The sequence below is a fragment of the Procambarus clarkii genome, chromosome 63 (assembly GCF_040958095.1).
Source record: "Procambarus clarkii isolate CNS0578487 chromosome 63, FALCON_Pclarkii_2.0, whole genome shotgun sequence".
Lineage (NCBI taxonomy): Eukaryota > Metazoa > Arthropoda > Malacostraca > Decapoda > Cambaridae > Procambarus > Procambarus clarkii.
In genome coordinates, this window is record NC_091212.1 from 19,928,346 (window position 1) to 19,954,326 (window position 25,981).

Sequence of the window (25,981 nt, forward strand, 5' to 3'; positions counted from 1 at the left end):
TGCATGGTATGCAGGTTAGGGACACTGGCCTGTAATTCAGTGCCTCCTCTCTATCCCCTTTCTTGTATATCGGGACTACGTTAGCTGCTTTACAAATTTCTGGCAGTTCCCCTGTTGCCAGTGATTTGTTATACACTATGGAGAGTGGTAGGCACAGTTTTTCTGCTCCTTCCTTTAGTATCCAAGGGAAGATTCCATCTGGGCCTACAGCCTTTGTCACATCCAACTCTAGTAAACACTTCCTTACTTCCCCGCTGGTAATTTCAAACTCTTCCAGTGGTTCCTGGTTAGCTATTCCTTCTCTTATCTCTGGGATTTCTCTTTGCTCTAAGGTGAAGACCTCCTGGAATTTCTTATTCAGTTCCTCACACACTTCCTTGTCGTTTGTAGTGAATCCTTCTGCCCCTATCCTTAATTTCATAACCTGTTCCTTTACTGATGTTTTTCTCCTGATGTGGCTATGCAGCAATTTAAGCTGAGTCTTTGCCTTGCTTGCGATGTCATTTTCGTATTGTCTTCTGCCTTTCTTCTCATCCTGACATATTCATTCCTGGCATTCTGGTATCCTTCTCTGCTCTGCAGTGTCCTGTTTTTCCTATAGTTTCTCCATGCCCTTTTACTTTGCTGCTTAGCTAGCCTACATCTCTGATTAAACCATGGGTTTCTCATCTTCATTTCACTGTTTTCCTTTTGGGCTGGGACAAACTTGTTTGCTGCGTCCTTGCACTTTTGCGTGATGTAGTTCATCACATCTTGGGCCGTCTTTTCCTTGAGCTCTGTTTCTGTTGGAAATTTCCAACATAATACAACACTGTTGTATTATTATTAATTATTACTAAATCTTCTAATCATTGTAGTAATTAAAATTAACCAAACGTAGAGTTCACATGTACTAATAATTACATCTGTACAATAAGGCTAGAATTCTTACGTCACCAGACGCCAGTATTGAGTCAGATTCCATTATAATAAACATAACTATATCCAGTGTGTCTGAGAATTGAGTTTGATTCTCTATAAAACAACGGTGTTCTGTGTGATAATTATTTACAGATAAACTGATCCCCAACTAATGCCAAATAGAGCGTTATAGTTATAACTGTTATCTGGTAATAAATTTAACGTCACGCGTGAATGCCCTGGGGAGACTTTAATTCATCTCCATTGCTCGTTTACCATCGTAAAACGGGCAAATAATAATATTTAACTCCTCTGAATAATAAACCCGTCCTTATCCGAGCATTTCAATCACAACTGCGAGAAATGATAATATTCGTAATAAATAATTTGTGTATCAAATGCGGGACGCGGAGCGGGGCAGGGGAGACGCGAGTACATGAGGCGACGCGCTCAGAGAGAGACGCCATTACCCAAGCCACCAGGGTAGACGCCACCAAGAGCTCCAGACGAAAGTCGCCACTGTGAGGTGTGAAGAACCTTTGCAGACAACAACTTAGCTGGTGTCAGTGTCACTTTATACATCGTGTTGAATTGTTGAATTGTTGAATTGTCAAGAGATTTAATTTGACATTCAGCCAGGAACCTGTTAAATTTGTTCCGTGTAGCACAACGTGACTGGCCAGAGAAGCGCGTCAACATCTAGGCTAGGCTCGACACCACGTGTTCGTTACAACGACGCCTGAACCTAGGACGCGAACTTCGGCAAGCCTTAACTTACACAGTGCCCTATTAGCTAAGTACCTTTATTCCCATTTGATGCATCATTTAGGAGGGGGTTATAGCTGGGTAGCTTGTCGTCACGCAGAGCGACTATAAAAAACCACAGGTTATTATCTGCCTCCATTCTTTGATTTAATTTTCTTGAACATAGATGTCTAGCAGCTTAATCTGTTGCTACTGAATATAATTTGATTTGCAGCGTGTGTGAAGACTTCCCCGAGCTGTCATTTCCCGTGCTAATCTTCTCCCAGTGTTCCATGATGAGTTCAGGAGATTCCGAGGATGAGGCATAACCGATGTCTTGGAAATCGTCTTCAAGCTAAGACCCTTTCCGTATTCCTTTAATTCCATTATCTGTAGTATTATTCATGCGGAGCACTGTTTTATGGATTAGCATGTGTTTATTATAATTATTAATTTCTCATGTTCATAATCTATGTTCTTATTGGTAACAAATATAATGATTCTATAATTGGTCATAGGATTAGATTATTGCATAATGAACTGGTGCACGAACCACACTAGTTCCTGGACATATATGAAGTTCCAGTAATAACCCCCCAATGTAGGTGTTTGAGGCTTTGATTCAGTTAAATTATACAGCCCATTAATTATATAAGTGATCATATTCTCTAGTATTTTATCCATAGTTACTGGTTCATCTAGGAATTTTCTAATGATCATATTTTATTAGTTTCCCTCTTTACTATAAAAGTGGGTGGTCCTTCGTAATTGATTTTCATTACATTAATATTTAAATAAATAGAGTCAAGCCCCAAATGTCCCACAGTTTCCCATGCTATATCTGTTAGGAATTTTCTCATCTCCTCACTGTTTCCCTTTCGATATGATAACCTTTTGGTTTCGGTATCCCTCCTCGAGTTCAATAACCCTTCTTCAATCAGGTACTCAAACACCAATACACTGTGGTCGCTCATTCCTACTGGGGCCTCAAAACCGATTTCTCTTATTTCAAAGTCGTTCAGGGTGAAGACCAGGTCGAGTCTTGCTGATTCGTCATTTCCTCTCATCCTTGTGGGTTCTCTGACATGCTGGGTTAAAAAGTTTCTATTCACCACCTCCAGTAGTTTGGCTCTCCACGTATCCTCACCTCCATGCGGTTTCTTGTTCTCCCAGTCAATCCTTCCGTGATTGAAGTCCCTCATGATGAGCAAGTGAGATCTATTTCTATAGGCAGCAGACGCTGCCCTCTCAATTATAGTGTTAACTGCCATGTTGTTGTTTTCGTACTCTTGACTGGGTCTTTTGTCATTTGGTGGAGGGTTATATATTACTGCTACTACTATTCTTGGTCCTCCCATTGTCATGATGCCTGCTATGTAGTCTCTGAAACCCTCACAGCCCAGGATAGCCATCTTCTTAAAACTCCATTCCTTTCTCATGAGTAAGGCCACTTTGCCTCCTCCTCTACCTTCCCTCTCTTTCCTTTTTACTGTGTACTCCTGGGGAAACACGGCATTCGTTATGATTCCAGAGAGTTTTGTTTCAGTGAGTCCGATTACACTTCTTGTTCTCTTGGGTTCACTTCTTGCGCTCTTTTCCTTAGTTCACTTGCCTTGCTTGTGATCCCATCTATGTTCGAGTACATTACCCTGAAACTGACTCTCTTCTGCTTCTCCTCTGGGGGGGGGGGGACCTGTGGGGTTTGGGGTGAGCGGGAGCTGGGAGGATCTGGTATGAGGAGACTGGTGGAGGAGGAAGGGCTTGGGGGGGGGGAGAGGGGGGGGTGAGAGGGGGGAGGCTGGAACTTCTACTTTTTTGAACTTCTCTACATTTGCTAGACTGCTCTTCCTTGCTAACAGTTCCTCTTTCGTGATTTCGCTCATGAATACCACCTTTATCATTCGGTCTCTGTCCTTGTTGTACTTTCCAAGCCTGAAAACCTTTTCAACATTTTGTTCAGTTCTCTCCATCCTTACCTCTTTAAGGATCTTGGTAACCATGTTTTTGTCCTTGTCTCTCTGCTCCTTTGGTCTGGTCCCTGTTTGCTCTTTAATGCCTGCTACTACTACTGCTCTTTTTCTCTCTATCAGCTGGCTAGTACATCTAGCTGCTTCCTGAGAGGAAGCCACTTCCATGGCAACCTCCTTAACTAGAGATAGTTTTCCAAGTGCTTTTCATGTTGCCTTTTGCTTCATTGAATCTATTCACATAATATGCAAGTTTTGCCTTTCTTATGATACTGGTAAGCATTGATGAGTACCTTTTAGCTACTTCCTTTGAAACTAGGCCAATCCTAACTTTCTTTTCATATTCATGTTTCTTGTTGATTGAGTTGAGAATGCCACTTTTAATGCCACTTGAGTTGAGATATGGCTTTAAGAATTGGTTCTTATTCCATTTATGGTTTATGTATATATTGATTTGTTGTATATACCCGTTCTATGGTATATGTATTGTTTATATTATCAGGATTTACAGTGTTTCGTATTATACCTGTTTATATATAGTTGCTTTGTGCTTCCTTGCTGTTCTCCTACTGGCTTTCTCCCAGCAAAGGTACTTCGCCCCTTCCGTTTGCTGGAAGATTTTTAGAACTGTTAGCCCCCTTCCTTGCTACAGTATAGTTATTACGAAAAAATCTTATTCATCCAGGACTGTTTAATTAAGGAATCTTTTAATTCCGGCTCCTGGCCGCCCCCCCCCCCCCTCCCCCCTGTTTTTCGTCTCCTGTGTATCGGTTCAGCTAGGGATTACCTCTCGTCTGTGCTCTTGCCTGTCATGTTACCACTGCATGCCGCTTCTGCCCACCCTTACTACATTTTATCTTTCAGCCCGGGGGAGGTGATCTACGTGACTAAAAGTCGACGCACGCTCTGACTGGACTAGGTATCGTTACATGGTCAGAAATCAGCACTCTTCGGATCCTACAAGCACAGCGTGGGACACACGCATACCCTAGCCTGGTGAGCGAGCCCCCCAGGCAAGTTCTACCCAGCCCATGCCCAGTGAACAGGCAAGACTTCTAGAGGGCGCTTCGCGCCGCCCTCGCAGAGCTAGGCTCGCCTCCAGCCGACCATGCCCTCATACCTTTAGAATTGGCAGAGCCACACAGCTCTCTTGACAGGCTCGCCAACGGAGATAATGGCAGGTCCAGGGTCCAGCAATCAGCTGGAACCCCCAGCTGACTACGTCCGGGATGTTGTTGCTCTGCCACTCTGAGAGGCCTCCTTGCGGCCAGTGGGCCTTGCCCTTCGTGGGGGGGGTGGGGGGGGCCGGCCAGCTGGCCTGCGGTGGGGGTGCAGCGCCGGTCCCCAAGTGTCCCGCTGTCCGCAGCTAATACTTTGCCCATTCTAGGTGCTAGTAAGCCCTACCGTTAGTCAGGAAACCCTTCTCCTTATTCCTTGGCAGCCGGCCTCACAACCTGGGAAAAACTTCTCCCATTTGTCATATCAGTCTTTCCCCAGTCACTAGGTATTTTCTGCCCGCTTGTTAATTCTAGGATTTACCATTATGTCTTGGTCGGGCTCCGTTAAGTATTATGTGTCTATGCACTTTATATCCCCTTTGTGTCCTGACTGTTATACCTAGTTCTAATTACATTTCATCTGCCATTAGGTTCCTGCAGAACGTGTTTGCCATATCACTAGGCTATGCTTACTCTTACTTACTACGGGGGTACATTTTAAGTTAAATATTAGTGCTCAGACATAGACATGTTACATTTGTTAATTCCTACTTATATTATTTACATGTTCTGCAGAATTTATTTTACTAATAAATTAAGCCCCAAACTGCCTGTGTCTTTTTCCCCCTGATCAGAAAATGCCAGTTTTTTATACTAATATTGGTGTAGGTAATTGTTTATCAGTGTGTTAGGTAGATAAACATAAAAAAAAAATAAAATGTTTATTCATGTAAGGTACATACATACAAGAGATTTGCCAATTTATAGATAGAGCTAGTACATACAATGCTTAAAGCCACTATTACGCAAAGCGTTTCGGGCAGGAAAAACATTAATAACTAAAACTTAATACTAATTGAGTATAAAGAATAAAATGTGTTGAGAAGAAATAAAAATAAAGACAAAAAAGGGGGGACATGGCTGAATGAACATGAAGTGAATATGTTGACAACTATTCACACTGGTTAAATGCTTGACAGTGGTAAAATGAAGTTTGAAAGATACTGAAAATTGTATAAGCCAGATAGTGTCATTGACTACTATATAAATATGAGATTGGTAGATAAATGTGACATGATGGTTGGTGCCGTCGAGTGTGTTCGCAAAAGTATTAAGTGGACAAAGAAATTGTTCTTTCACCTTGTGGACATAACAGTGCTGAACTGTTTCGACATGTATTTGGTGAAATCAGGCAAGAAATCATCAATTCGTGTTTTTAGTCATGTTCTCTTGTCACAATTACTTGTTAAATATGGTCAGGGAGACAGTGTAAGGACAGTTATTCATGTGCCAACAAGACCCTATATAACTACCATATATAACTCCCAACAGACTGGGTGCTAAAGACTTCCTTACAGTTCACAGGCCTGGCTACATACCTCCTACAGGAGCTAAAGCAAAGGTGTATGTGAGTGTGTTGTTTGCACACACACAGAACAAAGAAATAGCAAGCAAAAATCTGTGTGTACCTGATGCATCAAGTGCAAAGTCATGTTGAATATCATGGACTGCTTCTTTCATTGTCACTCACTTCCAAAGTACTGAGTGTGTAATACAGTGTGTGTGAGTGTACATATTGTAAATAAAATGAAAATTGAACAAGTAATATTGTTCAACAATAAACACGTTTTGTTGACCCAATAGTGACACATTTATCAAAAGTTTTTTGAACATTATGAACATTCTACTGAATGCATATTGTAAAGGACACAAATGTACATCAGATACGATAAAAAAATAATTAGAAAGCAATAAAATCCGTTAAAAAAATTGAATGAAAATATATTTGTGGCAACTAGCTAGTTTTGACTCGCCTGAACGACTGTCTCTTGGAGCTTCCTGCACGGGTGATGTCACGATGATGTCACACCGAATCTTCTCCATGTTGCCACAGCCAAAGTAAGTAGTTTTGTATAGTTTTTTTACATGTACATATTCAGGGAAGGGATTTTAACAATTTACAAAAAATATAAAAAAAGTGGGGGAACACTTTATTTTCCGCACACCACCTGAATGTCACAATAAAAACCGTGCAGTACGAAGGTTAAGCATCATGAAATCTTGACTAATGCATTTTAATGTGACTGTATAATTTATAGATATAGTCCATATAGAAACTACTACTACTCTATATTTGTAAAAAATAAATATATAAATAAATCAAATAAAAAAAATTTTGCCCTTGCTAATCCTCGCTTATATTAATATTCTATTTCAGCATGATGTCTATGAACCCATGAAGACTTCTGCAACTGGCATGTTGATGACTGCGGTGAGCAAAGGCCTTGATGCCTTTCCCTTCACTACAAATACACGCACTGTGTCTGATATACCCAGCTCTGATATGCATGTGATCAGTGTTTCCACCACATGGATGACACCAGGTATAAGAATTGGTATCTGAAAAAGACAAAAGTACTGTGAATATTGAAGGTTCTAGTTAATATCTAATATTTTATGTATTATATTTTTTAAGAGTAAATATAATGTTTTGACATGACTTGGTATTGCATTAAAAACCCAGCGCTGAATTTAATGAAACGGCCTTTTCTGGGGATAGCGCTGGAGGCTCCCTGAAGCTATCCGAACTGATATGTGATATATATTATTTTGGGGTCGTCATTCACAGGAGGTCCTAGGCCGTCCAAGGACCACGAGCCAAAACCTGGTTCCCTCAGAGAGGTGCAGGGAGCAATGGCGTATGAACACTTTAAAGTGCTCATACACCATTTACATTTATTTATATATTTTTCGGTACTTGTACTCAATTTCCCTGAAAAATTTGATTCGGTACTCGTTGTTTGCCCCGGTGCTCGGCGTTTGTACATTCAAGTACAGGTCCACTGCGAGCATGGCGCTTCAGTTTACCAGTGTCTCCCGCCTAGTTATGATCGCGCTTGAATTCTTTGTGAAGAATTTCATTGTTTTTGTGCTACTTTGGTTTCTGAACATAAAAGTTCTTATTATATATCACGCCATGGGTTCATAGAAAATCAGTGGTAATATTTAACGTAAGAAAATAGTTGTGAGGATGACGATAGAGGAAAAACAAGAGATCATTCAAAGTGAAACAATGTGATGTCTGACTACAGACAAGTGTTAAAACATAGGGGAAAAACAAGTGTCTATAGACTCTTAGTAAGACAAGAGAGCAGTGAGCCACAACCAGGTCCTAGTGGTATGCGTGCGAAACATAAGAGAGAGAGAGTATGCCAGAAATGTCATCACTGCCTGATGTTATAATGGAAGGGGACCCCCCCCTTCCAAACACTAACACTTCTCCTCCTCCTCCCCCTCCCCCCTACTCATTGTCTTCCATATGCCAACAAGAGTCATCTATAAAGGTAAGGTACTATTAGTAGTTTTCTGTATAAAATGTATTTTTTTGGTAAAATTTGGGGGGTGTGGAACGGATTAATTCAATTTACATTATTTCTTATGGGAAAATTCGTCTCGGTATTCGCATTTTTCGATATTCATACCGTCTCTGGGAACGGATTAATTACGAAAACTGAGGTACCCCCCTGTATGTCATATTCCGCCATCGACCAAGGCAGTTATCCAGAAAGATAGGCAAACCAAAACAAACAACTAGCTGGTAAAATTGTTACCTACAGCCAAGGAACTCCTGCTGAAAGAAAAGAAAAACTAGTAACCCTGTCCTCAACTAGTACTGCCACTCATTAGCATAACCACCTCATTCCTGATAAGGGGGAGGGGGGGAAGCAGCTCAGGCGAGCTAACCTCCACCATCTCAGTTCTACGCCTGATGGAAAAACTGCCAACCAGAGGGATGGAGGGAGTCAGGGAGCCTCTGGAAGCCCCCAGAAAAGGGTGTTTCATTATATTCAACGTTGGGTTTCTGTGGGGAACCCCACCGGCTCCTTAAAGTTACTACCCACAGAGAACGAAAAACAGGGACTTACCCTGGAGGCAGCAACATTACAGGTGTTGATCAAGTCGAAGAAGAGACCAATGGCCATGATCGATGCCCCAGATCCACACAAGGCAGGAAAGAGCCTGGAACATTCACGAGATATCATGTGGGCCAGGACCTAGTTTGACCTCGAAAACTCCTGCACCTGAACAGGCAACCCAAGACATAATACCAAAAACCTACAGCGAGCACTGTGGACTTCTGCGGTGCTCGCCGTGGAAGAACGAAAAGAAAGAACCTGATCCAAAGACCAGGAAGGCTCAGGCGGCACATGAGCAGGCTGGAGGTGAAAAAACATACTTGAAATCTTGTAGAACGGAGCAGAAGTAACATCCACCCCGAGCACAAGGTGGATCAGCTCCGCCAACGCTGCACAATACAAAGCGACAGTATTTGGCATCATATATCGACCCAGAAAAAGCCAAAAAAAGAAAGGACAAAGCAACCCGATCTGAAATCGCCAAAAATCCCTGAAGATAAAGGAAATGATGGAAAGATCGCCAAGAGACTGCATACTGTCTCCTGGAAAAAGACCGCAGGTGAGACACCATCATAGAAGCCACCTGATTACCATAGAAATGGTGATACACCCTCACCAGAAAGACCAGATGCAAAGTGCAGAGCAGTAAATCAAACCAGCAAGGTAGCTCATTGGCCCAATCTGCTGGTAGATGCAGAGTCATGGAAAGACGCCCTGGGTTCGGACACCACGCAAGCAGCACCTGAAACCAAGGCTGGGGAAGAACCCTCTCCCTGATAGGATTCCAAGTGAACCAGAACCTGGGGCAACAGCTGGACCGGGATAAAGAGGTATAGAAACCCCAACCTCGACCAGTCCTACTGAAAAGCATCTCAATCCTGCTGAAAAGAGCCCCACGGCTGAAAAGCATCTACCGTGACCGCCTCGCAGTTGAGGAACGGTTCCACGGATATGAGGAGATACCGAAACCACGCCGACGAGAAGAAGTCCACCTCCAGGCAACCGTACGTCAGGCAAAGCCACTTAAAGGACTCAACGTCAGGCGTCAACCATCCACTCTGGGAAAGGAGGAAGGACCCAGGACATGCTGTCTGCCAGAACGCTGGGCACGCCTCAAATGGGAATAGCATGGAGAACGAAACCCCGAGAACTCAGCAGAAGAGCTACCCAAAGCAAGCAACCTCAAAGAGCCCCAGACCAAAGAGAACCCCCCAAGGTGAAGACAACAAACCACGGTGTTCCATTGTCCCCGTGGTTCAGGAAAAGGAGCCATATCAAGGAACCTAAAAGAAGCCAAATTTGGCGCAGTGCCTGCCACACTGTTACAAACTCCCGCACCGTGTTGTGAGCCTGACTTAAAAACAGACTCCAACGCACCAGGCCGGATTAGAGAGTACTGGTCACAAATCCCAACCGCGAGACGATGCATCAGGGAACACATCAAGTGAGGGACGGGAATGATGCCATGGCACCAAACTCCGAAAACCCGAAGAGGAAGCTGGTGATGCAGCAACCAATGCAAAAACCTCAGGGTGCGAACCCAGCGGTCGTGAGTGAGGCAAAAGAGGCAACTACGGAGATACCAGAACAGCCTCTGAAGTCAAATCCTGTCCACCGGATAAATCAGAAGGCCAAAACTTAGGCTCCTGCACAGCTGCTCGAGCAACAGTCAAGTGATCCGGATCCCCCTCAAAAACACCAGAAAGCAGAACTGCAGTTGGAGCAGAGCTGCAAAAGGAAGAGAGACAGACGCAGCCCGAGAATCCAATATGAGGCCCAGCCAAGTCCGAACCAGTGACGGAACAAACTGGGACTTCTACCAATGTACCTGGAACCCAAACCCGACAAGCTGGGAAATAACCATATCCCAGGCTAGCAGACAAGTGGACCAGCTGGGAGCCCACACCAACCAGTCATCAAGGCAGGCTGCCAGCCATGAAGACACTGGAACCTCGAAATGCATCTGATCAGTATAAGAGGAACCGAACTCAAACAAAAACCAGATCCAACACAGAGGCATAACCCAGGTCTCACAGGAGGTACGTGACAAGCACCTCCCAAACTCACCACAAGGAGAATCCGAGAGGAAAAAACCAGCGTTGAATGTAATGAAACGCCATTTTCTGGGTGAGCCCCGGAGGCTCCCTAGGGCTTATCGGGCTAATGTATATTATATTAGACCGGGACATTAGCTAAGGAGTTCAGACCTACCAGGGACCAGCGCCAGAACCTGGCCCCTTCAGAGAGGTTTCAGGGAGCAATGGCCCTAGAAAACCCCCTTGCCAAACTAGACAGGTAGCGGAACAGAGCAGAAGAAAGAGCAACACCGAACGCAAGCAGGAGCGGTCCCGCCAGCGCCACCTGAGACGAAGCGAAAGCATGCGGCACCCATCGACGGTCCCGAAACAACCCGGAAAGGAAGGCCAAAATAACCCTATCAGAGACCGTAATACAACTACGCAGTGATAGGAAAGACCAGAAGGACCGCCAGGAATTACACACTGTCACCGAGACAAAGCACGCAGGTGGGAGACCAATAACGAAGCCACCAGCACCCACACAAGAGACGAGAACCCGAGATAAAAGATCCCGAGCCGCGAAGACCCGAGGGGAAGAACGAACCAGCCGGGTACAGGGTTGGACCAAACTGCAAAAAGAGGTGGAGTCGCAGGAAGATTCTCAGGATCGGACACTTAACAAAGAAGCGCCCCCAACCAAGGCCGGCAAAGACCCAGAAGGAACAGCCACCAGACAGCAGGAAGAGGCCAACCATGAATGAGGACCACAAACCGAAACGCGAAGCGAAAAACAGCAACCCTGCAACCCGCAGGAGCAGCGCAAACAGCACCAGTAGGGAAGAAAGACACATGCATCACCGAGGCATATATGAGGAGAACATGTACCGCACAAAAACAAAAAGAACGTCCCTGAAAGGAACACAAAAGCAGTAGCCAGGACCATAATCCTAGCCTCAACGAAAAGGAATCGTAGGGGCAGGAGTCGGGAACGGAAGCAACACCCACCCGTAGACAGTGCAAGCACCTCGTATACCACATACAAAAGACCAAACCTGGAGTATGCAGCCCCAGCATGGAGCCCGTACCCGTTGGAAAAAGTGCAGAGGCATGCCACGAGGCTAGCCCCAGAACTAAGAGGCAAGAGTGACAAGGACTGGCTGCGGAAATGCAACTTATGACATGAAGACAGAAGAGGAAGGGGAGACAAGAACACTACCCACAAAATTCTCAGAGGAATGGACAGGGTAGAGAAAGATAAACTAGGTAACACGGGCAGTATGCAAAGAAGGGGACACAGGCGGAAACTGAATACTCAAAGGAGCCACAAGGACATGAGAAAGAACCCAGTCAGCGTCAGAGCAGGTAACAGATAGAAAGCCTGAGCCAGCGATGTGGCGGAGGCAAACACCAGACACAGCGCCAAATGTAGAGATGAAAATGCCCAAGAGGCTCAGGAACAGGTACACCAGGTGAATGACAGCTGAGCGGTGGGACCAAAGAGCCAGAGCGCAACCCCTGCAAGCACAACTAGGGGAGGACCACTAGGCGAGGACAAAAACTGGCAGGAAGAAGAGAGTACAATGAATAACGAGAAAAGATTCAAGCCCCTAAAGATTAAACAAAAGGTACTGAATGCCGAGGCTGTGTCCAACAGTGGAACTAAGAACCAGATACACCAACCATGGAAGGCCACAGCAAGACTACACAAAGTGGCCAAGCAAAACACACAACACCCCACACCCCCACCAAAACTGTGAACCAGCGCCTGGCCGAGAATGTCGTCAGACTGCACAATCTTACCTGCAGAGCGGAGACATGACAGTGTTACAACACAGTGGAGCCGAGCAATATACCAGGAGCAACGCTAGCGGAGTATGTCCTAAGATACGAGCCCAGCAGAAGATGAGGTGCAGTACAGAGGCAGTGGTGGCACCACACTAAGCCATTGTACACCCATAAGCGGAGAAAAGAATCGAGGTGAATTTCCCACACAAAAATCCAGAACACCTCCAGCATCTGCGGGCAATGACTGGAGAGAGAAGACGAGTGAAATGGCATAGAAAATCTCCGAAACAGGACGCGGAACACCAAGACGTGTACACCGCCCCAAAATAAAACAGCCACCCCGGTCCCTGCGCCCGAGGTATGAACCGCACCACCCGCCCTCCGGGTGGTGCGATTCGAAAGAAATTATTTTCGACAAAAGGAATACAAAATAAGGCAAAAAGAGAATCGAAAGAAAACAAGTAGTAGCGAAGAGGACCTAGAACTAGAACAAACTCGAACTAGAACTAGAAAACTCACCCCTTTATCTGGGTGAGTTTTTTTCAACAGAACTTTGCAGTTCTTCCCATACTTCACACATTTTCTTAATCAAGAAGGGACATCCTTTACTGCCTCTACTCAGCTATTTTCTTAGGTTGAACCTTATCAATGGCTTTCTTGAGACCCATGGCGAGATATATAATAACAACTTTTATGCTCAAATGGCCAAAAAAACGACAGAAAACTGTAAATCCTTGTGAAGAATTCAGGAGGGATAGTCACTGGGCAGGAGACAATGGTAAACTGAGGGGCGGAGGGGCGACGATCGCCGTACCACCACGTGCTAGGTCGGCCTGAACGCGTATCAACAAACTCGCGTTCTGAGGTAACCCTCGCCTTCCAAGACACATTTTCCAAGGAAATCCGGCTCGTATTCCGAAAAACTCGCATACAGGGACACTCGCGTTCCGAGGTACCACTGTATGAACAACCGAGGGGGAAGAACCAGGAGAAGCAGATGGAACCAGAGACGAAGTGACTCCCACCCCCAAGGGACTCCAACAACCAAAACGGGGCAGTCTCGGGGCATTCGGGGCTGCAATGAACCAAGCGCGTAGCAGCAACCTAAACCTAGCCTGCAATGCGACTGCTGCCTGCACCCTCATAACAGTATCAGAGGCCTGGGAGTGAACTGGAGTACAAACAGACGACAAACGTCACATGACTCTGGGTTAAGGAATCCCCGACCCAACAGGCAGCATGGCGGAGACAGAACTGGTGAGTGTCACCCAGAGACAAGGGGACAGAGCAACCTTCAACCTTGCAAGACACAAAGGTGAACTCAGGGGTCACAACCATCAAACCACGTAGCCCCCGTGGGGTTTCCCAGGGCCCTTAGCCATGGTGTCATGCTAAGGAAAGCCCAGGCAGGGTACTGTGAACCGGCGCCCAAGTCTACCAAACAAACCTCTAAAAGCTGAACTCCCGGGACGTGTCCACTCATGGGGGCCTAGCGGGAGACACCACCAAAACAAAAGAACACACAGAACCCGACCAGCAAAGGGAAGAAGGGAGACCTTTCCACCAGGCAGAAAAGCAAAACAAAAGAAAAACCCCGTAAGAGGACAACGTACCCAGACGGAACAGAGCCGGCTGTTATAATGTTAGAAGACTAGCTGTGCAGTACCCTGCGCCCCTACCAGTGACAATAATTACCTCCTACCCAGGGACACAAGGGCAAGAAAACCCCCAGCAGACCCCAAGGGCGGCCAAGTACTGAGCAGTAAAAGGCACCACGGAGGCAGAACCCAAGGTGACTTGTGGAAGGTGGCCCCAAGCCCCAGGGGCAGTACTTACAGGGCATCTAGGGAAGGTAGCCCTAGGCACATGCAGCCCGAGTACCTCAGAATATTACTCCTGGCTATTCAGGAGTGCACAGACACAGGACTGAGACAAAGAATTCTGGAGCCAGAGGCACGTGACTACACCAGACACCCATCAGCCAAGAACTGCTGGTTGGATCGCCAGTGCGGAGGGTCTGGAGCTCCCCCTTCCCCATCCTGGGGAGGGGGGGGGGGGGTTGCGCAGATGGCGGCGCGGTGATGTGATGACATCATGCTAGTTTGCTATTTTTGTTTTGGGAGTTCTGTCCACTCGTTCGGCTTTTGGTAGCAATATTTTCACCAGAATAGGGGTTTGTTTTTGGGCACCTACCTTTCTGGGTGCCTGTCCCAGTCGATGGCAGACATAGAATGCTCCCAACCACAAGGGGGGTTTCTATTGGTCATTGCTCCTCGTGCCTCTCTGAGAGGGGGGGCATGAGCCAGATCTTGGGATCTGGCTCATGGTCCCCGGTAGGCAAGAACTCCATGCACTTTGACTGATGCCAGAAAGTTATACATATCCATTCAGCCTGGATAGCTACGGGGAGCCAAAGGGGCTCCCCCCAGAAAAGGGGATGAAAATCTAAGAGCCATGGCCCAAGATGATTCCAAAAATTGGACAAGCACCTCCTGTTAGCACGTAAGACGAGAAGCGAAGAACAGACACCACCTCCTTAAGAAACGACGCATACAACTTCAACAAAGCAGCCGGTGCCCAAGCTACCAAAGCAATTACATCAGACACTGGTCCAGAACCCAGCTCCTCCACACCCACCACGAGCCACTCCGAAGACAGCTCCAGCAGGGAAAAGAACTGCAAGACTGAAGCCAAATGCCCACGGTTGAGCAAATCCTCGGCCACCAGGGATGCCGAAAGGGGGGGAACCTGCACGTGAAGCCGCACCTGGCTGACATCATAAGGAAGGACGGGGGGCGAACAAGCACGCATCGAGGTGCTCCAACTCGCCCCCCCAGGAAAACATGAATGACCGTAGTCAACTCTTGCCATTCAAGTGCACAATCCGACAGGACAAAAGCCAAGCCCGCAATGAAAAAAAAAGGCAGTCTGCCAGCCAGGAAGACTCTGGCACCTTGTAACATACCCAATCTGGAAAAGAAGAGCCAAACTCAAAAGAAGGCATCTTCATTATTGAGGCGTAATCCGGGACTCGCAGGAAGTAAGCTGCAAGGGCCTCCCACACCTTCCTTGGTGGGATGCAGGAAGTAAACTGCAAGGGCCTCCCACACCTTCCTTGGTGGGATGCAGGCAGTCAAAAACCTCCAGAAGGAGAGAACCGAAGAACCCAAGGGAACTCGGAACCGAACCCGGGGAGGAGTCGAATTCAAAACAAAATCGTACAGGGAGGGGGATAGAAAAACCCCTCCCCCTGTAACAACAAGCCACGTGCTGAGGGGTACTAAACACCCAAGCAGGGATAAGTGGGGCCCAGGCACCCCCAAGTCAACTCCTCCCCCGCCCTGGAATCCTCCATGTACGGACCAGGAGTTGAGCTGTCCTCCAAACCCTCTGCCTTTGGAGAAAAATCAGAGTCCACCGGAAACGTAGAGATGAATGGGGCCTGCTGGCATGGCCCAAAAGCTCTGGCAGGAGGACCAGGCTCGAATGCCTCCGCCGCCAATCTGGAAGGGGGCAATCCCCGAAGCCGCCCGAGTCTCACTACCAGTATAATTCAGCCGGGCAGCTGCGGGACATCCAGAAAGACAACCAATCTTGCACGTTGCTGCAACCTAAATCTCGCATGTAACGCTAAAGCTGCCTGCACCCAAATATCAGTCTCAGTGGACTGGGTGAATGGGGTACAAGCAAAGAACACCACTCGTAGTAGGACTCCAGGTCATAGGTGACACTGACCCCAACAGGTAGCAAGGCGGAGGCAGATGGTGAGTGTCACCCTGAGACAAGGGGACAGAGCAACCTTCAAACTCGCACATGGCGAGGTGGGACTTGGAAGTCTCTTACATCGGACAACTGAGCCCCAAAGGGGGGTTTCCAGGACCCTTAGGCAGACTGCTAAGGGAAGCCTAGGCGAGGTACTGCTAACCAGTTATCCCAGAGCTACAAAGCAAACTAATAGCTGAACCCCTGCGACGTGTGTAAGCATGGGGACCTAGTGGAGGGCCACCAAAATAATCCTGCCTGGTGGTAGTGGTCCTACCGCCACACCAGACAGACCCCCACCAGGCAAATCATAAGAAAAACCCTGCAAAAACACAATGTCTCCAGGTGAACAGAACCAGACGCTATGCGTATATCAGACAGCTGCACAGTACCCTTCGCCCCAGCCAGCGACGAAACTACCTCCTACCCAAGGGCAAACAGGAGTAAGAACCTCCCCAGCTGAACCCCCAAGGGCAGGCTCTCACCGAGCAGCAACAGAACCACACCGAAGTAGCTGCTCATGATCGGCTCATGGAAGATAACCCTGAGGCCACAAAGGCAGTACTTACGAGGCACCTAGGGAAGGTAGCCTTAGGTGCATGCAGCCCCAGTACTCTTGTGTTACTTCTGGCTCACACACACCACCAAAACAGAGCAACAACACCACACTGCGCAAAGAGTAGAGCCAGAGTGATCGACTGTCACCAACACAACAGCCTCTTGAACTGAGGAGAGTTGCTCGCGTGGAGGTCTGGGACCCCCGCCATCCCCCTGCCGGGGAGGAGGGGGAGGTTGCGCAGACGGATGTGGCGTGGCAGTTGTGGTGATGTCATGTTTGTTTCCTTGTTTTTCATTACGGAGTTCTGTTTGCTAGTTCGGCTTTCTGTTTGCAATTTTTGACCAGCAGTAGTTTGTTTTGAAATTTCTACCTTTCTGGGTGCCTGACCTGGTAGATGGCAGACAAAGACTGCTTCCAATTACATGGGGGTGTCTTTAGGCCATTGCTCCTCGAGCTTCTCTTGAGGGGGCCAGGTTCTGGCTCTGGTTCACTGTAGGCTTAAAACTCCTTCGACTGACTGTTGCCACGGTCTAATATATACAATCAGCTCGGTATAGCTCCGGGGAGCCGAAGGGGCTTTCCACAGAAAACAAAAGAAAACCCCCCAAAAGTACAACGTTCCCAAAGGAAACAGGAACTGACCGCCGCATAGGTAGGCAGGCTGCACAACACCTTGACTCCCCAACCAGCACAATACCATTCCCTATGCAAGGCCAAACAAGAGCCACAAAACCCCAGCTGGCCCCAGGGGCAGGATAAATGCTGAGCAGCAAAAAAAAAACCTACAGAAATGGTTTCCCGAATGCACCAGGGAAGGAAACCCTAACACACAAGGGAGGTACTTACAGGATGCCTAGGGAAGGATGCCTTTAGGTGCATGCAGACCCGGCTCTGATGAGGACACCTGGCCACCACACACAACAACATTGCAGTTGCCATGAAGGCAACCCCATCTATGGAAATTGAGGCCAGAGAAGACATCCACCCCCGTACCACATTAGTTAATGAACTAGAGTGTGGGTAGCCGGTGCGGGAATGGGAGGGCTGCGCAGACGAGCGGCGCAGCAGTGCAGTGTGACGTTTGCTTGTTTGCTTGTTTCCTTGGGATTGGAAGGAGTTCTGCCTCTCTGTTCAGTTTTTCTTTATGCTTTTCTTACCATGTGGGGTTTGTTTTGTTATGCCTACCTTTCTGGATGCCTAACTCTGGTCGATGGGAGATAACGAAAACCTCCAACCACAGGGTTTTTTTTCCAGGGCCATTGCTCCCTGCAACCTTTCTGAGGGGGCCAGGTTCTGGCTCGTGGTCCCGAGTAGGTCAAACTCCATAGACTAATGCCCCGGTGTAATATATCACACATTAGCCCAATAGCTCCGGGGAGCCGAAAGGGCTCCTCACAGAAAAGCACTCAATACCTGAATATAAGATTTGTTAACATTGTAGATACGATCATCACAGTGGAATATAACAGCCAGTTGTAAAGATGGGGATGTCGATGAAGTATTCTGTAGCTCAACTCGAAGCTTAAAGGTTGGCCCCAATCCCAAAACCTGGAAGCAAAATGACTTACTTCAATATCTCTTTCAGAATATCCCCTCTAAAAATTTTCATGACAGTAATTTGATATACCTGTACTGTATATAGTACTGTACAGTATTACTGTAACCATTTATGCCTAAATTGTTTTTATACTGTATATTTAAAATTCTCTGCATAAAACAACTTATATTTACAGTACAGTACATGTATATCAATTTTTAGTCAATCATTACCTGATACATTAGGGTCCAACAGACAAGTTTGCATGCTTTCTTCTAATAATTACAGTACAGTACTTAACTATAAAAGAAATACAGTGGTACCTCGAATAACGAATTTAATGCGTTCCAGCGCCGTGCTCGTCATGTGAAATGCTCGTCTTTCAAAACGAATTTCCCCATTTAACATATTGGAAATAAAAATAATCCATTCCACCACCGAAAAACATCAATATGATATTCAATTTTTTAAATAATGGTGCATCCAACCTGGCATACTCTGAACGAACCATTATGACATTTGTCCATTTTTCAAATTTGTTCAATTTTTTTTTTTTATATAGCAATGTGCTATAGCAATGTTCTATAGTCAATGTTTTATAGCAATGTTATAGCAATGTTTTTATAGTTCATAGTTTGTCAGGTAGGCTGCTCCATGTTTCTTACAAAAAAAAAAAAAAAAAAAAAAAATAAAACTTGAAAAAATATGAAAAACGGACAATTGCCATAAAGGTTCGTTCAGTATTTGTCAGGCAGGATGCTCCATTATGACAATCTTTCTTTGTTTCAAATGTGTTCAATTTGTTTTGTATTTTTCATTTACTTATTAATAGTGGAGCAGCCTACCTGACAAACACTGAACAAACCTTTGTGGTATTTGTCCATTTTTTTTAAATTTGTTCAATTTTTTTTTATTTTTGTTATTTTTTTTTTAAGAAACATGCAGTAGCCTACCTGACAAATACCGAACGAATCTTTTTGACATTTGTTCTTTTTCAATTTCTTTTCATTTTTTTTTTTATTTTTTTTTAACCACCGTGCTGCACCGAGTTTATTGTGAAATTCCCCATACGCATGAAATAAAGTGTTCCAAAAAATTATGTTTACTTTGTAAAATGATAAATTCCCTTCCTTGAACATGTCTATGTAAAAATAAATACCAAATTCCACTTACTTTGGTTGTGGGGACGTGGACAAGGTGCGCTGTGACGTTATCAGGGCCTGGTCACCCGTGTGTGACTCACCCAGATACGGTTCCCCGGGCCATTCAAGCACCGGGTGTTGCCATAAATATATTTTCAATTGTTTGTTCTATGTATTTCTTATGCGGTTTTATTTGTTTTTTTATCGTATATGATGCATATTTGTCCTTTACAACATGTATACAGTAGAACGTAAAGATAGATTTTCGCTTCCTGTTTCTTCATTCTGTGTGCTTGCAAATAACGCACTCATGTACACCCTTGGCATTAGTATCTATAGGTGATATGTAGCCAAGCTTGTAAAATGTAAGGTAGTCTTGAAAAGATTACAGGAAAAGATCAATTTGTAAGGTAGTCGTGAAAAGATCGCTTTGTAAGGTCCCACACAGGAAGAGATTCAGCGAGCCTCAAAGAGTGTCCGTCAGTCAAGAAGAGATTCAGCTATTCTTAAAAATATCTATGAAAAACACCACCGTGGAAGCCGCTAACACTGTTCATCTATGCTATTTGTATCAGATACATCATCACTGAACGCAGAAAACGATTCATCTATGTATCATCTAAATAAATTGGAGATAGCATAGCATAGGTGGGTAAGGGCTCAGAGTTACAATTGGATACGCTCGCTATATCTTCCTCATAGGTGCTGTATCACTTGCATCTGACCTCTGTGCCAGGTCCTTATTGTGCCTAGCTTCACCAATATTATGACCCCTTATATTCTTCAAACAATAAGGTTTGAATTTCACTGACAGAGCGCGATCTTTCAACACCATGTCTGACAGGTGTTTGGGAGCCAGAGGGGCGTGCGCCACCCATGGTTGCTCACTCAGTACTAACCCAGCCAGTAGCCCTAGGGCATTCTGGGAATTTTTTCCAAGTTGGCTGCCTCTCACTGTTTCACTGGAGGTCCTAAGAGTCCATTTAGTACACAACCAACCTCGCACACATATAGAATGGGTACGAAAAAATAAAAAAGTTTTCTCGGTTGGCGAAGTTTCCCACCGACCGAGAATACTCGGTTGGCGCAGTTAACTGGTTAAGAAACATGGAGCAGCCTACCTGACAAACACCGAACGAACCTTTTGATATTTGTTCTTTTTCATTTTTTTTTTTTTTTTAAGAAACATGGAGCAACTTACCTGACAAACACCGAACGAACCTTTCTAACATTTGTTTTTTTTCAAATTTGTTCATTTTTTTATTCTACAAAAAAAAGTCAATGCTTTGCAACATCACAGCAGTCACCCACCTTTACATCCCAGCATCATTAACATCTTTAAACAAAAAAAATTTATTTGCATCGTCGAGGCGTCTGTGAATGTGCGAGAAGCAGCAGGAACGCACCATGTCGTTTTCTCGTTAATCAAACGAGCACTCGCCAATCGAGACAAATTGTTGGTGATCGGCGAGCTCGTTATTCAATATGCTCATAAATTGAAAAGCTCGTCACTCGAGGTTCTACTGTATAGTGGGTTAATGTGTAGATCCATAGGAGTGTAAATAGTAATACAATGAATTAGAGAAGAGAAAAGCTGAATAAGATGGCAAATACAACAACTGTACTGGAAAAGATTAAGTGCAGAGCTATAAAAACACCTGCGCTGAATGTAATGATACGCCATACTTCTGGGTGAGCCCCGGGGGATCCCTGAAGCTAACGTACTCATTAAGTGACAATTAATTATTTTATTTATTTATATATATTCAAGTAGGTAAATTGGGTTTTTGAGAATATATAGCATTGAAGTTTTTTAATTCTTGTAAAGCAATTAACATGCATAGCGTTTTGAACAGGTCCAGATAACAGATAATTTTAAGTAGGTAATTTGTAGCAAAATTGAGAAATGTCAACAGGAACATTGTAAGAAAATTTGAAGAAAATTAGTAGGTACAGTATAGTAAACTTTGAGGATTATCAACAGGTCCATTGTAGCATAATTTGAGAATTATTTCTAGGTACAGTACTATACATTGTAGTAAAATTGGCATTCAACATAATAATCATGAAAAAAGATGATAGCAGTGATTACAATGGTGAAGTTGTATGGCTTGGGCACATACAGTGGAACCTCGAGTGACGACCGACTCCAGTTATGAGCATTTTGAGTAACGAATAAGCCACTCGCAGAAAATATGTCTTGACTGATGAGCTTTCCGTCGATAAACGAGCGTTCCTGCTGGTTCTCGGACATCTCCGACTACAGTTTTGTTGTTGTTTCACAAGACGAGTTTTACACATGACGAGCTCGGTGCCGGAATGGATTAAACTCGTTAATCGAGGCGCCACTGTATATTGGGGGAGTGGGTAGCACAATATACAGAGCGAGTTTGAAGCACTAGGTAGAAAACTATGAGGATGAAATTAGGTTCTTTTTGGTTTTACTTTTGAATGAGACATACGAACAACAGCTTTTTAATTTGTTAGAGAGGGAGTAAGATGCAAATCGTGCATCCGCATTGGCGTGTCATGCACAGTCAAGAGGGAACGTGCTGTTTTTACGGCGAGCAACAAGATTTGAAACTTAGTGGCGACATAAGAATAGCACATTCCCTCTTGAATGTGCATGATATGCCAATGCAGATGCATGATTTGCATGTTGGGCTTACAGTCATGTGCATGATGGGATAATGAGGAAAGTCATTACCACCTGCACTGTGCACCTTTTCTTGACAAAAACTTCATAGTGCAATTGTTGAGGACATATTTTCCTTGTTTTTATAAATGTTCAGTTAAAGTTAATGTCAAAATGTTTCCAAACTCAACTATTTTCATTTCAAAACACAAAGAGAGATGAAAACATTAAAAACATTAAAATACTGTAAAATATTATATAGCCTAATTAAAAAGAAAATGACAACTCTCAAAACAGCATTTGTTATTTGGCACAGTGCAGTGCAGTGGTTAAGGCCTAGTATGCCTTACTAGGTGTAGCAGAAGAAACACCTGTAAGTGGATGGGACCCAAGAGCTGGAGCCGGGACCTGAGGGTTCTGCCACCACACCCAACCCACTTCAACGAAATGAAATTGTTCATTCATCAAGCAAGACTTCATCTGGTGTCACTGTCTCAGTACTGCCAGGAAGACCATATTTATGCAGCAGAAAGAGCACAGCCAGCAGATGTACAGCAGGCAACAACATCTTACAAGATGATAGAACTCAGATACGATATACATCAGAGTTCCTCTCTGTGACCGGATAGCTGTAGGGAATTTCCCAGCAGGCAATTTGTTAATTTTGATTCATATAAAAGAGTGGAGTGTATGAAGCGGACTGAATGGTTAATTTCATCTTCTGCTGGGTGTTACCCTATACAACCATAAATCATGGATTGATAACAATTAATTATATTGGTTAGTTAGCTAATCTACTTGTTAATCCTAAAAAGCGCTAAGGGTTTTTTGGCCTGCAACACCACTAGGCGCAACAAAAAAAATATTAAAAAAAAAAACCAGCGTTGAATGTAATGAAACGCCATTTTCTGGGTGAGCCCCGGAGGCTCCCTGGAGCTTATCGGGCTAATGTATGTTATATTAGACCGGGACATTAGCTAAGGAGTTCAGACCTACCAGGGACCAGCGCCAGAACCTGGCCCCTTCAGAGAGGTTTCAGGGAGCAATGGCCCTGGAAAACCCCTTGTGGTTGGGGTTTTCCTTATCTGCTATCGACCGGGGTTAGGCACCCAGAAAGGTAGGCATAACAAAACAAACCCCACATGGTTAAAAACTAAAACAAAAACTGAACAGAGTGGTAGAAACTCCCTACAATCACAAGGAAACAAGCAAACAAGCAAACATCACACTTTACTGCCACGCCGATCGTCCGCGCAGCCCTCCCCGCCCCGAGAGGGGGAGGGGGAAGCCCCGGACCTACCGCGCCGGCTGCCAAGCTTCAGTTCGGAAGTTAAGCTTCAACCAACGCGAAAAAACCGCCGACCTGTGGGAGGGAGGGTTGCCAGGGAGCCTCCGGGGCTCACCCAGAAAATGGCGTTTCATTACATTCAACACTGGTTTTCTGTGGGGAGCCCCTACGGCTCCCTGGAGCTTCATACCCAAAGAGAAGGAAAAGAAAGGGCTAACCCGGGAGGCGGCCGCCACAAACTCTGCAACGCAAAGCCAAGACAACCGGTCGCAAACCTGCGACCCAAGGCAACAAGAACGTCCAGGAGCAGACGCGCGTAAGGATGGGCGGCCAAGAACCTGTGCGACCCACAAATCCCTGCGCCCGAAATGAGCCCTAGACGTCGCCAACACAGAAGCAAAAGCTGCAAACGTCTGAACAGCACAGGCGCAAAGACAGACTGCAGGCTGGAAGAATGATAACTCTGCGGACGACCAAGGAGACCCGAGCCCTGAAAATAGGGAACGAAGGAACCAGATCAACCACAGCGCATCCCCAGACACGGTACGCTGGCAACTGCAAAAAGCACAACCAGACAACACAGGACGCACCCCCCGGCCAAACCAATCAAGTACCAATACCCCAAGAACCCCTCCGGAAAGCAGCCGTCTCGACCGTCGCCAGGACGGAGAAAGGCTGCACACGTATAAAGCTATCACCAGTACCAAAGAGCAGAAAACTGAACCGAAGGGGCTACCACAAACTGAGGGGAAGATAAGAAGGCACCCTGAACAAGGACCAGGATGGCTCAGGCGACGCATGAGCAGGCCGGAGGGGAAAAAAAACACGAGAAAACGTATGAAACGTCATACTGTCGCCAAGACGAAGCTCGCAGATGGGACACCGTCAACAAAGCCACCTGAACACCAGAGATATGGTGATACCCGCGTCAAAATACCAGACGCGAAGAGCCAAGGAGAAGGCTGAACTAGTCACGGACAGGACCGATTTGGCCTGCTGAAAGAGGCGGAGCCTCAGGAAAAACGCCCCGGGTTCGGACACCTATCAAGCAGCGTCTGAAAAGAAGGCCGGGCCGGCCACCATGGAACCATAAGGACTGCTCTCGTGGGAATGGGCTGCAACCGAGCCAGAATCCAAAGCAACAGCTGGACCGGGAGAAGAGGAACAGGTACCCCCCACCTCGACCAGTCTTGCCGAAAGCATCCACCGTGAAGCCCTCGCAGGTGGAAAAGGGCGCCACAAAATGGGCGTCGCCTAGACAACGTTGACCCAAAGACGTCCATGGCCAGGAGTCCATACGCCTGACAGAGCCAACAAAACGAATCAGCGACGACTGGCCAACCCACGAAGAGGAATGAACCGAGACAGCTGTCTGCCAGGACGCAGGACACACCCCGGACATGAACCTCACGGTTAGCCAAACCCTTGTGGTTCCGGCAAGAACCACCAGAGAACAGTCCGAACAGAGCTGAATGGTAGAGCACCTAGTGACCCAAACCCTCCGAAGCGCAAACCAGATAGCCACGAACACCCGAACCGTGCTGTGAGCCCGACGGACAGACAGACTCCATCAACCTCGGCCGACCTGGTGAGCACTGGTCACAAAGCCCCAGCCGAGAGACGACCCGTCCGTGAACACATCGAGCGAAGGCTCGGGGAGGTGCCAAGGCACGGAACCCCGAAAACCCCAAAGAGGAAGCTGGTGACACAGCACCAACACAAGATCCCCGGAGGAACCCAACGAATGCAATGGGCGGAAGGGGAGTCTCCGAAGGAACCAACAGACACCGAAGCCAAACCCGACTCCGCGGGCAGACAAGCACGCCAAAGTGCAGACTCCCGCACAACCGCCCAAGCAACCGCTGAGCAACCCGGGACCCCCTCCTGTACAGCCGAAGGCGGGACCACAGCTGCAGTAACACTTCTGGAGGGAAAGACAATGAGTGGCCCAATGGCCCTGAACAAGGCCCAGGCCGAACCCGGGACGGAAACAGATGGAAAAACCTCCAGATCACCAGGAAACCAAACCCGGCGATCTGGAAGGAACCATCCCCTGGCGAGCAGACAAGCAGACTGACTGGGAGCCCACACCAGCCAGTCGTCGAGGTAGGCCAGACACCGAATCTCAGACTCAGACAGGGCACTAAGATCCGGTAAAGATGCAAAAAGTATACGAAGTGCCCATTACAAAATAGGGAAGGCAATAAAAACAGCAAACCTGAAGCCCCACCACCAACTGTGCCAGTCCCAGAAAACTGGAGAGGAACGTGCCAAGAAGTGACCTGGAGGTCCAGGGCCACCATCCAGGCACCCGGCCCCAACAGAATCCGAACAGGAGACTACAGTCCTCCGAGGAGGGCATAGGATCCAGGGCGCATACTGAAGAAGTCCAGAAGAACTGCAGGCGGGAAAAGCTCACGACTGCAAAAAGCAGACGGGAACCCCAGAAGGATGGGGCGGATCAACCACGCCCCACGAAGAAGAAATGACGAAGCGCAGGGGAAGAAGCT

General features: G+C 46.2%; 1 protein-coding gene and 1 long non-coding RNA gene across 3 annotated transcripts in view; one reads left to right on the top strand and one right to left on the bottom strand.

Annotated features, from left to right (window-relative positions):
* LOC138354482 (uncharacterized) overlaps positions 1–5,436 on the top strand; it is a 19,959-nt gene extending 14,523 nt beyond the window's left edge. Inside the window, exon 2 of the long non-coding RNA XR_011223578.1 lies at positions 4,476–5,436. This is a non-coding gene — a long non-coding RNA (uncharacterized lncRNA). The remainder of the gene's footprint in view (positions 1–4,475) is intronic.
* Positions 5,437–5,536: 100 nt separating this feature from the next.
* The window catches only part of BBS1 (Bardet-Biedl syndrome 1), a 185,598-nt gene continuing 165,153 nt past the window's right edge, over positions 5,537–25,981 (bottom strand). The window contains exons 11-12 of one of the 2 annotated variants that reach the window (XM_045760603.2): positions 18,283–18,417; positions 5,537–7,228 (exon numbers count right to left, since the gene is read on the bottom strand). In XM_045760603.2, the coding sequence (XP_045616559.1) occupies positions 7,055–7,228; positions 18,283–18,417 (309 nt within the window). In that variant the 3' untranslated portion in view covers positions 5,537–7,054. The remainder of the gene's footprint in view (positions 7,229–18,282; positions 18,418–25,981) is intronic. The other variant, XM_045760604.2, reaches the window with a different exon arrangement.